The sequence below is a fragment of the Humulus lupulus genome, chromosome X, assembly GCF_963169125.1.
Source record: "Humulus lupulus chromosome X, drHumLupu1.1, whole genome shotgun sequence".
Taxonomy (NCBI): Eukaryota; Viridiplantae; Streptophyta; class Magnoliopsida; order Rosales; family Cannabaceae; genus Humulus; species Humulus lupulus.
The window spans coordinates 164,189,854-164,205,879 of NC_084802.1; the positions used below are offsets into that span (position 1 = coordinate 164,189,854).

The following is a 16,026-nucleotide window of genomic DNA, read 5'->3' on the forward strand; positions in this document are numbered from 1 at the left end:
ACGTGAACACTTAAAACTTTCATTTTAGTTGTCTTTTGGAAGAAAAGACCTTTCCTTGGGGTTCGCTTAAGATACCTCAAAATTCTCTATATTGCATTGAGACGTCCTTGACACAGATCATGCATATATTGACTGACGAGACTTACTGCGAAGGCAATATTTGGTCTGGTGTGTGAGAGGTAGATTAGCTTTCCTGAAAGTTGTTGATACCTTCCTCAGTCAACTGGATTTCCTTCTAACATCCTCTTTTTGTCTCCGAGCTCAATTGGAGTTTTCCTTGGCTTGCTTCCAAGCATACCTGTCTCTTTCAGAAGATCAAGAGTATATTTTCTTTGGGACACAAAAATACCCTTCTTGCTTCTAGCAAATTCTATCCCTAGAAAATACCCAAGTGTACCAAGATTCTTGACGTTGAACTCTTTTGCCAACATTTCTTTGATCGAATTCATTTCTTCGGTATTGTTACTGTAAGTTTGGATAATTGTATCGTATATTTTATTAATTGTTACAGGAAGCTAATTAAAGAGATACAAGGCTTTGCAAAAAATTACACAAATATAGGAACAAACTAACAACCTTAGACTAACACTCTAACAACTTAGACTGTATCTTTTCTTAGCTATATAACTAACAGTACTGTAGACTAGAATTAATTTAAATCTTATTTTACAGATTTCTACACTCCCCCTCAAGTTGGAGCATAAATATCATACATGCCCAACTTGCTTACAAGTCCCTCGAACACAGATTTAAATAATCCTTTTGTCAGAATATCTGCTGTTGTTCTTTGGTTGTAACAAATGGAGTACAAATAATTCCTGCTTCAAACTTTTCTTTTATAAAGTGTCGATCAATCTCGATATGCTTCGTTCGGTCATGTTGTACTTGATTTTGTGCAATACTGATCGTAGCTTTGTTATCACAAAACAGTTTGAGAGGTAACTTGATATGATTAACTTGCACAAATGTAAGTAAACAGAGAATATAGATGCAGAAATGGTGAGTTTCTGTATTGCTTAGCTAGGAATTCGAGAGCCTAGTTCTCTCCCATGAGGGTTACACGTTACTCAAATCCTATCCTCTTCCTAAGTCCCACACTCACTGTTATATTTACAACCGCAGGGAATTCCCATGTACCCTCCCCCACTTCTAATAACACTCACATAACAACTTAGCCAACCAATCCAATTACTTATCCCCTACAGCTCCCTTATCGTTACCTCTACTGTTCCCGCGTGAGTACACAAATGTCAAGGGTGGCCTGTCATAACTCTGCGTCCTTTTTCAGATCTTCAAGAACCCGTTTTATCCATAACCCACAAATTCCATTTGCCATGGACCTAAACTCAGCCTCTGCACTACTTGCCACAACATTCTGTTTTTTAATCCTACAAGTTACAAGATTCCCCCAGACATGTGTAGTAGCCCGAAGTCAACTTTCTATCATTCGACCCTGCCCAATCTGCGTCTGTAAATGCCTCCACTGATCTGCTGTCAGTTTTCTTGAAAAGTAACCCTTTCCCTGGACAACTCTTTAGATATCTGAGTATTCTATAAGTAGCCTCAAGGTGTTCCTCATATGGACAGTGCATAAACTGGCTCACAAGACTCACGGCAAAGGCAATGTCAGGCCTAGTGTGTGCTAAGTAAATCAATCTTCCAACTAATCTCTTGTATTGCTCCACATTAACTGGAGTTCCATCTTTGACAGCTCCAAGCTTCTGATTTGGATCGATCGGAGTATCAACTGGTTTACAAGCACTCATCCCAGTATCAATAAATAGATCTAGAATTTATTTTCGTTGTGAGACAACGATACCTTGTTTAGATCTAGCAATTTCCATACCAAGAAAATACCTTAATTCTCTTAAATCCTTCACTTCCATTTCTTTAGCCATCTTTCCTTTCAAAATCTCCAATTCTTCGTGGTGATCTCCAGTAAGAATTATGTCATCCACATATTCAATCAATACAACTACCTTTCCTTCTTGTGAAAACTTGGTAAAGAGTGTATGATCGGATTGAGCTTGACAATAACCCTGTCCTTTTACAAACTGAGTGAATCGGTCGAACCATGCCCGGGGGACTGCTTCAGTCCATATAGTGCCTTCTCTAGTTTGCATACTTTGGAGTTGAATCTGTCTTTGAAACCTGGCGGTGGTCTCGTATACATATCTTCTTCCAGTTTTCCATTAAGAAAGGCATTCTTCACATCAAATTGTCTAAGACTCCAGTCAAGATTTGTTGCAATAGATAACAAAATTCTCATAGTATTAAGTTTAGCAATAGGAGAAAATGTCTCTGTGTAATCTATACTGTATGTCTATGTAAACCCCTTGGCTACAAGTCTTGCTTTTTAGCGCTCGAGAGTACCATCTGCTCTAAATTTAGGAGTGAATACCCACTTGCAGCCAACAACAGGTTTCCCCTTCGGTAGCTCTTCAAGTATCCATGTCTGATTCTTTTCAAGAGCTTCTATCTCCTCATAGACAACCTTTTTCCACTTAGGTTGAGATAGAGCCTCCTGAATACTACTAGGAATAACCACAAAATACATTCATAGAAAAAATAGTATATGTAGAAGAGAGTTTTGAATATGAGACATAAGCAGAGGTAGGATATTTAGAGGTAGGATATTTAGCACAGGCTTGTTTTTCTTTTCTAAGGGCACTAGGAAGATCAAGGTTAAAGTTTTGCTTACCACTTTCAAATACTGGTGCGGTTCAGACTCTTGCCTTGCTAGTGAAGTAATAGGCTCTACACCCCGATTCAGAAACTTCCTTTGTATAAACTCGGTCAAAAAGAGTACTTGCCAAATTTCTATACATGTCCTCAATTAATTCTAGAGATATACTTGACTGTGTTTCAAGAATTAAAACCATAGACTGGTAATAGAACTGTAGTCTCACTATTAGTGGTTAAATTTTCCAGATTTTGCAGAACAAAAAAATTTTCAGTTTCTAATTCTTTGGAAAATATATCATCTTCCTGATTATTCTCCCCCTGAAGATGAGAAGTAAAAGACAATCTTGATTCAAAGAATTCAGTATCCATTGTAACAAATGTTCTTTTAGAACAGGATCAAAACATTTATATCCTTTTTGGGTTGGAGCCATCCCCAAAAAAACACATTTTGGATCTAACTTGCACTTCTATCCAGATTTTTTATAAACATGGTACATCCAAAATTTTTTAATGGCATAGAATGGAACACACGAGATTGTGGAAATTCTTTTTGAAGAATACTAATCGGTGTCTGAAATTTCAAAACTTTTGAAGGCATTCGATTTATTGAATAAGTAGCATAAAGAACACTATCACCCTAAAGATATTTTGGAATTTTTGTTGAAAACATTAGGGCTCGTGTAACTTCAAGAATATGCCTATTTTTCCTTTCAGCTATACCATTTTGTGGTGGTGTATATGTGCAAGAGCTTTGATGAATAATTCCATTCTTTTCAAAAAAATGTTTAATGTGAACAAAATACTCACTCCTAATTATTTGAATTTGTGTTTTAAAATGAGTTTGAATCAAGTGATAAAAGTTTTTATAAACATTTTCAACTTCTGATTTTTCTTTTAGCAAAAACACCCAACTCATCCGTGTATGATCATCAATTAATGTAAGAAACCATCTTTTACCTGAGTGAGTAGGTACCCGAGATGCACCCCATATATCACTATGAACAAGTGCAAAATGTTTGGTTGATTTATATGGCTGCGGAGGATAGGGATTTTTATGGTGTTTAGCTAAAGCACAAATTTCACATTGGAATAAAGAGGGATATTTGCTAACAAATAACTTAGGAAATAGTTTTCTTAAATAATAAAGCAAGGATGTCCTAGACGAAAATGCAGCAAATAAATCTCATTATTACTATGGTTGGTAGAGATCTGTAGGCAAGTGCTCTCTTGACCTCCTTTATTTGAGTTCATTCCCTCTTCAAGAATGTAGAGTCCATCACGTTCTTTAGCATTGCCAATCGTCCTCCCCGATTCCAGATCCTGAAAAAGACAATGTGATGGATAAAAGTTAGCTTGACAATTTTGATTTTGGGTCATTTTGCTGATGGAAATAAGATTACATGATAAATTTGTAACATGTAATACTTTAGATAAGATTAGCGAAGTTGAGATAATTATATCAATAGTTCCAGCAATTGCTGAAAAAGAACCATCAGCAATTCTAACTTTTTTATTTCTTGCATAAGGTTTATATGTTGAAAAAAAACTAGAATTTCCCGTAATATGATCACTAGCACCTGAATCTATGATCCAAGTGTTATTGGGCATAGAACAAAAATAGGATGCAATAGACACTGTTTCACTATTTTGTGCAAAAGAGCATAAGGGAATATTATTGGCAGATTTCTGTGTGGTTTGTAGTAGTTTCAGGAGCTGCTCAATCTGATCCTTTGTGAAAGTCGGCTGTCCCGAGGTGATTTGTGGCTCTTGTGAGTCTTCGGCCATGACTTGATAGCCTTTTTCAAGTTTCTTCTTTCCCCAGGTGGCTTTCCATGAATTTTCCAGCAAGCCTCCCTTGTATGCCACAATTTTTTACAAAAGTCACACCATGGTTTCTTCCTTTCTCCTTTTTGTCCTCCTCGAACAACCAACACAAAGTTCTCACTTTCTTGCTCGGCAGATTCATTGCTGTACATGATCTTCCGACGATTTTCCTCCAATCGAACTTCAGAAAAAACTTCTCGAATGGATGGTAGTGGACGTCGCCCAAGAATTCTCTCTTTCACTTCATCAAGAGCACGATTAACACCTGCTAGGAACATGAAGACACAATCATTCTCTTCATGTTTCTGATGCCAAGTGTAGTCATCTGTGTTTTCCCACTTATCATCATAACACTGATTGAGTTCTTGCCAGAGTGCTACCATCTCATTGTAGTAGATTGTCACAGCCCTATTTCCTTGTTTTGACTGCCAAAGCCTAGTTTTTAACTAAAAACCTTGAGAGAAATTCTCCATATCTGAGTATGTTTCCTTAATGGAATCCCACACTTCTTTGGCTATCTTCATGAACATATGCGGCTTGGCAATCGAGTTGTCCATTGAGTTGAGAAGCCATGCAGTTACAAGAGAGTTCTCTGATCTCCATAGATTGTACCCTTCTTCACCTTCCTTTACTGTCTTCACGTCTCCAGTGAGATATCCCAACTTTCCTCTTCCATCAATAGCAAGCTTTACTGACTGAGACCACTCTAAATAGTTGTTACCATTAATCTATGCACTGTGATGTGCATAGACAAAGGAGCAGTTTCACTGGTAATGGGAGAAGATTTTTTTGGGTTGGCTGCAGGGATTGTAGTTCTTGTCTCCATCGTGTTTGTCTTTAGGATGGTGCGATTAGGGTTGGGTAGATTTTAGGTTAAACTCTGATACCATGTAAGTTTGGATAATTGTATTGTATATTTTATTAATTGTTACTGGAAGCCAATTAAATAGATACAAGGCTTTGCAAAAAATTACACAAATATAGGAACAAACTAACAACCTTAGACTAACACTAGCAACTTAGACTTTATCTTATCCTAGCTTTATAACTAACAATACGATAGACTAAGATTAATTTAAATCTTATTTTAAAGATTTCTACAATTACCATTGACAATTATATCATCATCATACACAATTAACACTGACATTATTCCCTTCCTAGAGTGTTTCATAGTCAGAGTATGATCAGTCTGGCCTTGTGTATTTCCAAGTCTCTTGACTACTTTCAAAAAACGGTTGAATCATGCTTGAGGAGATTGTTTCAAGTCATATAGACTTGTTTAGCTGGAAAACTTTAGTTGTATTGGGAGGATTTTCAAAATCCGGGGGTTGAATCATATGCACTTCTTCTAAATCACCATTCAAGAATGCATTCTTCACATCAAGCTGATGCAACTCCCGATCCCGGTTCACCGCAAAGCGAGAGTAATACTCTGACAGTGTTGAGTTTGGCAACTAGGGCAAAAGTTTCTGTGTAATCAATTTTGTAGGTTTGAGAAAAACTCTTGGCAACTAATCGAGCTTTGTACCTCTCAACAGATCCATTAGCATTGTATTTGACGGTAAACACCCATTTGCACCCTATCACCTTCTTTCTTGGTGACAATTTCACTAATTCCCAAGTTCCATTATGTTCAAGTGCTCTCATCTCTTCAAGGACTGCTGTTTTCCATTGAGGAGTACCAAGTGCTTCATCGATATTTCTGAGAATCACAATATCTGACAGACTAGAGGTAAAAGCTTTAAATGGTGATGAAAATTTTGAATAAGAAATAAATTGTGAAATAGGGTGTTGAGTGCAAGATCTAGTTCCCTTTCTCAATGCAATAGAAATATCTAGATCAGATAGAGCTTTAGAGGGTAGAGTACCTGAATCTTTTGGGAGAGGTGGTTCTATCATCGGATCGGCCTCTTGACTGTGATGAGAATTCGTTACTTGTTTATTTCTTTCTCTTCTGGTATACACCAGAGTTTCTTTCTGCATGTTTTGATCTTGAGGAAGAGAAGGCGGATGAGAAGATGGAGGAGAGGATGGATGATTTTCTAGTACGGGTATGTGCTCTGGATCTGAAGGAAAATGACATGTCTAGGGGTAATTCTAAAGCCCATGACCACTGAGGTTCTTGCTTGTGATGGATGTGCTCCCCCTAAAGCGAGGTGGGAGTGGAGTATGGAGAATTTTCGAAAAAGGTGACATCACTGAGATGTAGAATTTCTTGGTGAGGGGACAGTAACAACGATAGACTTTTTGTGTAGGAGAATAACTTAGGAAAACTGTTTTTATGGCTCTAGGATCAAGTTTACTCCAGTGTTGGGAGTGCACGTGGACAAAGGTGGTGCCGTCGAAGACTTTGATCGGCACAGTATTTGTGGAAATGTGAGGATAGAGACTGAAAAATAGAGTATGGTGTCTTGAATTGAAGAGGCTGGCTAGGAAGGCGATTAATTAGACAAGTAGCAGTGATTACATCATCACCTCAAAGATATTTTGGAACATGCATGTTGAATATAATGGCACAGGTTACTTCTAAGAGGTGACAATTTTTCTTAAGGCTACTCCATTTTGCTGCGGAGTATCCACACAGGAGCTCTAGTGAACAATCCCATTATGTAGAAGATAGGGACCGAGAGCGGTATTGAAGTATTTAGTACCGTTATCAGTACGAAGTGTCCGAATAGATGTTTGGTATTGTGTTGGGATCATTTTATAGAAGTTTTGGAAGACTTGACCGACTTCAGATTTGTGCCTAAGGAGATAAACCCAAGTAATTCGTGTATGGTCATCAATGAAAGTAATAAACCAACGCTTACCAGAAGAGGTAGTGACCTTGGATGGTCCCCATACGTCACTATGAACAAGAGAGAGGGCTAGAGGGTGTGTAAAGTTTGTGGAGAAACGAAACATGAGTATGTTTAGCAAGTTGACAAATATCACATTGAAAATCAACAACTTTTTTATTGATAACTGAAGAAGGAAACAAATGTTTTAAATATAAAAAACTTAGATGTCCAAGTCGACAGTGCCACAACATACTTTTTTGAGAAGTTGAATAAAAAACAATGTTAGAAATAGAACTTGAAGTTAAACAGTGCAAAGAAGGCTGCTCTTTGTTCGGGTGCTGAAAGAAATAAAGTCTGTCACGAATCCTAGCACTGCCAATCGTCCTCCCCGATGATAGATCCTGTAAGTGACAAGAATTTGACCCAAATTTAGCAAGGCAGTGATTATCAACAGTTAACTTATGGACAGAGATTAAATTGCATTCCAAGAAGGGTACATAAGGAATTGATTTAAGATGTAAATCAACAGATAATGTAATTGTGCCAATTCCTATAATAGGAGAGTTAGAGCCATATGTGATTTTTACACTAGTTTTAGTGGAACACGGACAATAAGAATCAAACAAGTAAGGTAAATTTGTCATGTGATCAGTTGCGCCAGAATCGATTATCCATGGTGTTTGGAAATACGGGCCTGAGTTTGGGTAGGCCCATTGATTTGGGATGAAATTTCTTCATTGCTTGACATGCTGACATGTGTCTAGGGCTGGTAGGTGGCAATAGAACTTTCAAAGTGTTGAGGGCTTTGGGTGGATACGATTTGAAAAACAAGGGCTTGAGAGTGCGATTGTGCAGTCAGCGATTGAGAGTGACGCCCGAGTTGATTACGACTGAGAGGGACGACGGATGGGAGCGATGAACCGAGGGCTGGACCAAACGGAGGGCTAAGCCGGCGTGCGCAGTGGTAGAGAGGAAGTCTAGACTGAGGGCACGCTAGACTAGAGGATTGCTGAGGATGTCGCTGGTGCCACAAATATGGTCAGTGCCCTAAAAAAAATCGTCGGACAGGATAGGGACGATCAGGGAAGGCAGAGAGATGCGACTGGAATGGAGGGACTACTTGAGTGGTGCTGGAGAGAGATGACTTTGCCTGGAACACCTTGAACGTCGTTTGAGAGCTGAGGAACGACAACCGAAAAAAATGGAGGAAAAAACAGAGGTGGTCGGAAGAGAGGAGATCGAGCCTTACTGCTCTGATGCCATATAAAACAGGCGAGAAATATTTGTATTTTATTTTTGTATATTGTTTTCTGATAATTGTTTACAACCTAGGGCTAGATTATATAAGCTATACAACATTAATTACAGAACACTAAACAATCCTAATTAATTAGGGAACTGAAAGATCACACCCCTTTGATTTCCCTAACTGTCAACAATTTTATGTCGGTAGATAAATATACTCTTGATTGTTGTTTTCATTTCTAAAGGAATAACCTTAAAATAGGCCGAGTACAAAGGTATATTATAGGTATAAACTAATTTATTCATTAATTATTTCTTACCTGTGAAACACTAACAAATAAATTATGTTTATTTCTACACCCTCTCTCAAGCTGGTGCATACAAGTCCCATATGCCCAACTTGCACACTTGCTCTTGTTAGCAAGATGTTTGCTTGGCACATAAACAACACATAGTTCTTTTTCTTCAATTTTTTCTTTTATGAAATGACGGTTCACCTCTATATGTTTGGTTCTATCATGATGAACTAGATTATGTGCTATATTAATAGCTGATTTATTATTGTTGTATAATTTCAAATGATTCATCCTTTGAAGTTGTAGTTCTTAAAGAACTTGTTTGATCCAGATCAATTCACATACTCCTTGAGCAAGAGCTCTAAGCTCAGCTTCAGCACTGCTTCTTGCGACAGGTTGTTTCTTGCTTTTCCAAGTAACGAGGTTTCCCCATACCTTGGTACAATATCTAGATGATGATTTTCTGTCCTCAATTGAACCTGGCCAGTCTGCATCTGTGATAACTTCTATGCATCTTTCTTCATTTTTTTGAACAACAGAGGTGTCTTCTTTAGATACCATAATATTCTATAAACTGCCTACAAGTGTTCTTTTAAAGGGTTGTGCATATATTAACTGACCAAGCTAATTGCAAAGGCAATGTCAAGTCTAGTGTGAGATAAATAGATCAATTTTCTCACTAGTCGTTGATAGATCCCTTTGTCTACAAGTTTCTTCTTTTCTTCTTGTACTTCCCTTTGGGTTCCACCGATGTTGTTGTTGGTTTATGTTTCTTTGAGTAGATTAGTACATACTTACATTGAGAGACTGAAATCCCCTACTTAGTTCTTGCAAACTCCATACCCAAAAAGTATCTCATCTGACCAAGATCTTTTACCTCAAATACTTGGGCTAGTAGTCTTTTAAGTTCCTCCATTCCATTAAGGTCATTTCCAGTTAGAATCGTATCATCAACATAGACTGATAATAAGAATTACAATCTTACCACCTGGTGAATGTTTGAAGAATAGAGGATGATCCGACTGACCTTGTTTGTACCCATGCTTCTTAATCACTTGATTGAAATTCTCAAACCATACTCGTGGTGATTGCTTCAAGCCATAGAGAGATTTCTTTAAGTGAAATGTTGTTTCTTTTCCATATTTTCCTTCAAAGCCAGGAGGAATCTTCTCATAGACCTCTTCCTCTAAATTTTCGTTTAGAAGGGCGTTCTTAATATCAAGTTGTTGTAATGGCCAATCAAGATTAGCAACTATTGATAGGAGAGTTCTTACTGTGTTTAGTTTTGTCATTGATGCAAACGTCTCTGTGTAGTCCACCCCGTAATTTTAAGTGAACCCCTTTGCAACCAGTCTTGCCTTGTATCTTTTATTACCATCAGCGTTGTATCACTACAAATACCCACTTGCATCCTACCACATGCTTGTCTTTCGGCTGAGCAACTATTTTCCAGGTTGCATTTTTTTTCCAACACCCCTATTTCCTCTTCAACTGCTTTCTTCCACTCATGAATTGAATTTTGGTGTGAGTCTGTTTTAGCACACATACTTAGATATATGATGTAAAGGACAATTTCTCACTCCCTTCCTTTTTGCGATGGGCAGTTCTTATTCTATCACACTTGAACTAGGATTAGAATCAAATGAAATTGGGCTTAAAGAATCACTTACATTGGGATTTGTCACGCGTTCGGACTCATGGGAGATGAGATCCGTAGCTGGCGGTATTACTTGATGTTTGTCCTGTCGTCTAGTGTAAACCAACAACTCTTTTTCTGCTGGAGTCGATGATTCATGGTGAGGTTTGAGCAGTAAATGCAGTAGAAGTGTTTGGAGTGGAGAAAAATCCCGGAGAGTTCATATCTAGTGCGGAAGTCGACTTAAGCAGCCTATGGAGTTGAGCAATCTGATCTGTGGTGAAAGGGAATGCCTTAGGTTGAGCACCAATCATAGTGTACCCTATAAAATTATTTTCAGCAGTTGAATGGTGAAGTTTAGGCTGTTCAAAGTGATGGGAAACAACCTCAGTGGAGGTTTTTGAAATTTCAGAGATGGACTCACAAGTGGTGTTAAGATCAGTTGGAGAAGTAACCATGGTCGATTTTCAATGGTCGGAATGAAAAAAGAAACTGAACAAACAAAAAATAGACAGCAAGTGCAAGAACATGACGGGGTGCTGAGGAAAATCACAAATGAAGCTGGCCGAGGAAGAAGACGTCGGAAAAATGGTCGTATTAGGCTGCACGCGCCAATATGCACTGGCGCGTGGCGGAGATGGCAGCTGTCGGAGGTGGCATGTGGGGCTCATCCACATCTCTAATGGGCACTGGATTTAGGGGTTACGCCGATTAGAGGCTGGGCAAACTCCCTAGGTCGGAGGTGAGAATAGAAGACCACTCCAAAATAGTTTTCTAAGATTGAACCTCAAGAGTACCAAACCCTAATTTTTAATAAAGGGCTGAGACAAAAAAATTGAAAAAAAAAATACCAATTTTTGAGCTTCTAATTCTCTGATACCATGTAGAAAAATATACTCTTGATTGTTGTTGTTTTCATTTCTAAAGGAATAGCCTTTAAAATAGGCCGAGTACAAATGTATATTCTAGGTATAAACTAATTTACACATCAATTACATCTTAGCTGTAAAACATTAACAAATAAATTCTGATTATTTCTACAATAACTCAAGGACAGGTTGAAGTATCTTCTCCGGAGTCTAAAAGCAATGGTGATGTGCATAACAAGGATAAAATATCTAAGCTTGCAATGGTCTCTACCAAGTATATTGTTGGTTATCTTGTGACTTATTCTGCATATGTTAAATCTTGATGTCTTTACAATGCGTAGAAAGGAAGTACACTGCTTCTTTTCCGACAACCTATCTGCTTAGTTTTTAAAGTACATATATAAATAAATATATATATATATTTTTTTTAAAAAAAAGAAAAGAAAAAAGTGTCCTGGGTGTGAATTCCCTCATTGCTAGTATAGTGGATGCGTTATTTGTTGGGTAACGTAGCAACTATATCTCCAAAAGTGAACAGTAAAGTCTATCGGGCATGCTTAAAGAGCTTTGTGAAATAACTGGTGTTGAATTCATCTTTGTTACCAAGGCCCCAAAATGGAGAAGGCCAAAAAGAAAACATAATGCAAATTTGAAATTTATACAGAAATTTCAAACTTCTGACACAAAATAAGTTGTATTGATTGAACCCTACGTGTCTAGAAGTAAATTTTTTTTTCCTGTTTCCTATTGTATGAGAAATTTATAACATTTTTCATTAAAAAAATATTACACTGAAAACAAAGATATCCAGGTCCTTTGCCCTTCTATTTTTTTATTTTTTTTCTTTTCGTCATGTTTTTTTTTTGGAAATTTTAGTCAAAATAGCTCTTAGTAGTCTGCTTGTTCAAGTTCTTGGTTTAAAATTAATATTGATACTGCAGTGACATCTGATGGAAGCGTCCTTGCTACTGGAAGTTTCGACACCACAGTTATGGTTTGGGAAGTTCGCGGAAGAAATGCAGAAAAGAGATTCCGTACTGCACAGATGGAATTCCGTCGGAAAGACTGTGTGATTATTGAAACCCCGTTTCATATTCTTTGTGGGCATGATGATATAATTACAAGCTTGTTTGTTAGCATGGAGCTTGACATAGTTATCAGTGGATCAAAAGATGGAACCTGTGTTTTCCATACCTTAAAGGAGGGAAGATATGTAAGATCTTTACGCCATCCCAATGACGCTGCTTTATCTAAGCTTGTTGCCTCTCAGCATGGAAGAATTGTGTTTTATGCTGATGATGATCTCAGTTTGCATTTATATTCAATCAATGGTAAACATCTTGCTTATTCTGAATCCAATGGACGCCTCAACTGTATGGAACTGAGTAGATGTGGTGAGTTTCTGGTCTGTGCTGGAGACCAAGGGCAGATAGTTGTACGCTCTATGAATTCACTTGAGGTCATAAAAAAATATAATGGAATTGGAAAGATAATAACATCTCTAACAGTGACTACGGAAGAATGCTTCTTAGCAGGAACCAAGGATGGAAGCCTACTTGTGTATTCTATAGAAAATCCTCAACAACGCAAAGGCAACGTTCCTCGAAATTTGAAATCCAAACATTCTGTAGCAGGATAGACCAATAATTAAGGATGGAATCCATGGAGATTTGATGACTAACTCTGTTCTTGATGTTAAAAGGTATGCTGCAGCCTTTTATGAAATTTTTATATTTTCCTTAGAATTTGATGACATTTAGCGTTCCAAGTACAGTGATAGTTGAATTCCTATTATATGAGAATGTGAATTACTTTGGAAGTTATGAACTGTTAAGATAACTGTGGAGAGATATGACAATGTAACTGGTGTCGTTGGAAATTTCACTACGTTTCTCATGCCTGGCCATAGTAAAATAAATTCAAAGGGAATATTTTTTTTTTACTGGATGTGACACTTCTATGAAGATTTCTTACTTGTAATCATTCCTGCAGGGAGCACGTTGAAAAGACCGAACTGGCCATCTTTATCTCATGCTGGTTTATTCAGATCCATCAAGTTGGCACAACCTCCTGATGGAGCTTTTGGTAAAAGTAGTGAATATATATATATACATATATGCCAGTGAAATTGGTGAAAATATACAGTTCTATTTGCATTTCTTGAACTCTTCGGAAACATATTTTAACTTTTGCTTCCTGTTGCAACACCTACAGAGCTAAGTCAATAACACAGACGGAAGCTGGCTTTTACAATTGTATTATCCACTTTGAGGGATCTTACTACTTAGTACATTTAAGTGTACATTGTGTTATCCAATGAAAAGATTAGATTAGGTTGTTGTATTAACTATCAAAGCCTTCCAACTCTTTTTTCTTTTTCTTTTTTATGTTGACCTTGGGTCTTATATAGATTTGGTTCAATGCAATTTTCTTCGTCATAATCATTTTTAGCTAGGCTATATTTATCGGGATCGTTGAGAAGTTTAAAGCCGTGGAGGTCTATACATTTATGTTAAACTAGAAAATAAAAGCGCGTTCCTTTTAGAATTTCTTTTTTCAAAAAGTAAAACTTACGTTAATTGGAATAAAAAGAATAGAATTTTTTAGTGAAATTGGCATGATTAATATGAGGATTCAAATTTATTATCATTTTTATGGTTTCTCTTTCTTTATTTTTATAATAATTTTTTTTAGAAAATAAGTTATAATTTTTGTTTGTAGCAAAAAACAAATCATAATTAACTGTATAGAAAACTTTATATACTTTTGACTCAAAATTTCTAAATTACTACAAAAAGTCTTAAATAAAACCATAAAAGAGTAATGTATATATTTTCAATAATAAGTGTGGAAACACAAATTTGTTGATTAAATTAGCATATTATTTTTCAAATCATTAATGAGAACTTTTGTATCAATTAGCGACTACAAATTCGCAATCTAAAAGCATATATTGATTTCATCTATGATAACTTACTCGTCTTTAGTGGCCACCACTAATATCAGGCTTACTCTACGGTAAAAGAAGACCACAGTCTCATTTCTAGTCACTTCAATTTAACGTCATGCATATTGCATTTTCAAGTTACTTTTAAATATGTTAGATTAATTTTACCACTTATTTGATCGAATAGGACTCAACTTGTATTAAAATTATTTAATAAATCATTTTAAAAATTTCTCATTTTCTTTCTAAACATTAAATAAATTGGCACATAATGTATAATTATGTTTGAAAAGCAAGATAGGTGAAAAGAAACATTACAAGAAATTTAATAATAATGTTAAGTGTTCCAATAATATTTTCTTTAATTACTAATGTGTCCCTACTATTTTCTTCATAATTGACACTAATGATAATAATAAATAAATCTGAATAAAAAGATTAACGGTTTAAAGCAGTTAGAATATATTAGATGAACAAGATACTTTTTTATTTGACACAATATTTTTTAAAATAATTTCTAAATTAATAGACAGATGTTGACAACTGACTTGTCATTACATATTTTATTTATGTTGTTTATTTTTTACTTATACAATCATAGTTTAGAAGATCTATGTTTTTTTTTACCTACTATAGAGTTAGTCTCATATAACTATTTATTTTACATAATATAGATCACTATATAAGTCTAGTATAGATCACAAAAATGCTAATTTTTTTGTAGCGGTGAGAACAAACCATAAGAACTAAAATCGAGTTGTCCTTTGAGCATCAACACCCTCCACCTACACGTAAGAATCACATTTCCATCTTTCATTATGTACTGAGAAACATAATACATAATGGATCAATAACATACTCGAAAGTGTAAATATAGTAACTATATTATTATACTACAGAATATAATCTATTGAGACAAAAAAGAAAAATTCAGAATATTAAGATGGAGAGGAAAACATACCTATTGTGGAGCTTACCATAAAAAATAAATGCAAATGAGCCAACTTCAAACCCCATTTTAATAGAAACATGCATCCATTAATCCTCTCACCTCATAATATTTCTTAATTCTATAAATCATGTAAGGCTCATTCTACACATTATCATCTAAATTTATAATCAAATAATTATATAAATATTTTAATAGTAAATACAAACACTTGCATATATAGTTTGTATGATGATTACTACTGATTATGAGTCAGATTTTCCTCTAAAAAAATTTAATAGGCAAGAGGACCAAAGTGCGGTTTCTCACCAACCAAAGGTTCAAAACCCCACAACCAGGAACGTTGATGGATCACTCAAAAAGGTTTCTCCAGCCGAATAGGTTCTCAATTGGCAATCAGAAAATATGATTGCCCAAAACAAGGTCTTAAAATAGGTCAAGTTAGAAAATACGAGAATACAGACAACAGTTAAACAATCTCAGACTACTGTCATCGATAAACTCACTGCAAAGATGATAACTCTATGGTATAGAGTTATTTTCATTGGCTTTAAACTTGATTTATCACGAAAAGAGTAATGAAAGTGTGTTGTTTGTTAAGTTTGATTAGTTTTTGTCTTCACATTCTATTTAGTATGCTAGCTTTTGAGTCTTGTAAAATTGTTATTTTTAGCTGTGTTTATTTAATTAAATCATGTTTGTTTGTTGCTAGGAAAGAAAAGTTAAAATGCCCAGGGAAAGGAAATGAGGCGAGGCCAAAATGGACATTGAAGCTGAAAACTGGGATAAATT

At 36.0% G+C, this 16,026-nt stretch overlaps 1 protein-coding gene across 3 annotated transcripts in view; it reads left to right on the forward strand.

Moving 5' to 3' along the window:
• The window catches only part of LOC133804817 (BEACH domain-containing protein B), a 93,502-nt gene extending 79,617 nt beyond the window's left edge, over positions 1 to 13,885 (forward strand). For 2 of the 3 annotated variants that reach the window (XM_062242938.1, XM_062242940.1), the window contains 2 exons: positions 12,280 to 13,040; positions 13,331 to 13,885. In XM_062242938.1, coding sequence (XP_062098922.1) covers positions 12,280 to 12,977 — 698 coding nt within the window. In that variant the 3' untranslated portion in view covers positions 12,978 to 13,040; positions 13,331 to 13,885. The remainder of the gene's footprint in view (positions 1 to 12,279; positions 13,041 to 13,330) is intronic. The other variant, XM_062242939.1, reaches the window with a different exon arrangement.
• Positions 13,886 to 16,026: the final 2,141 nt, after the last annotated feature.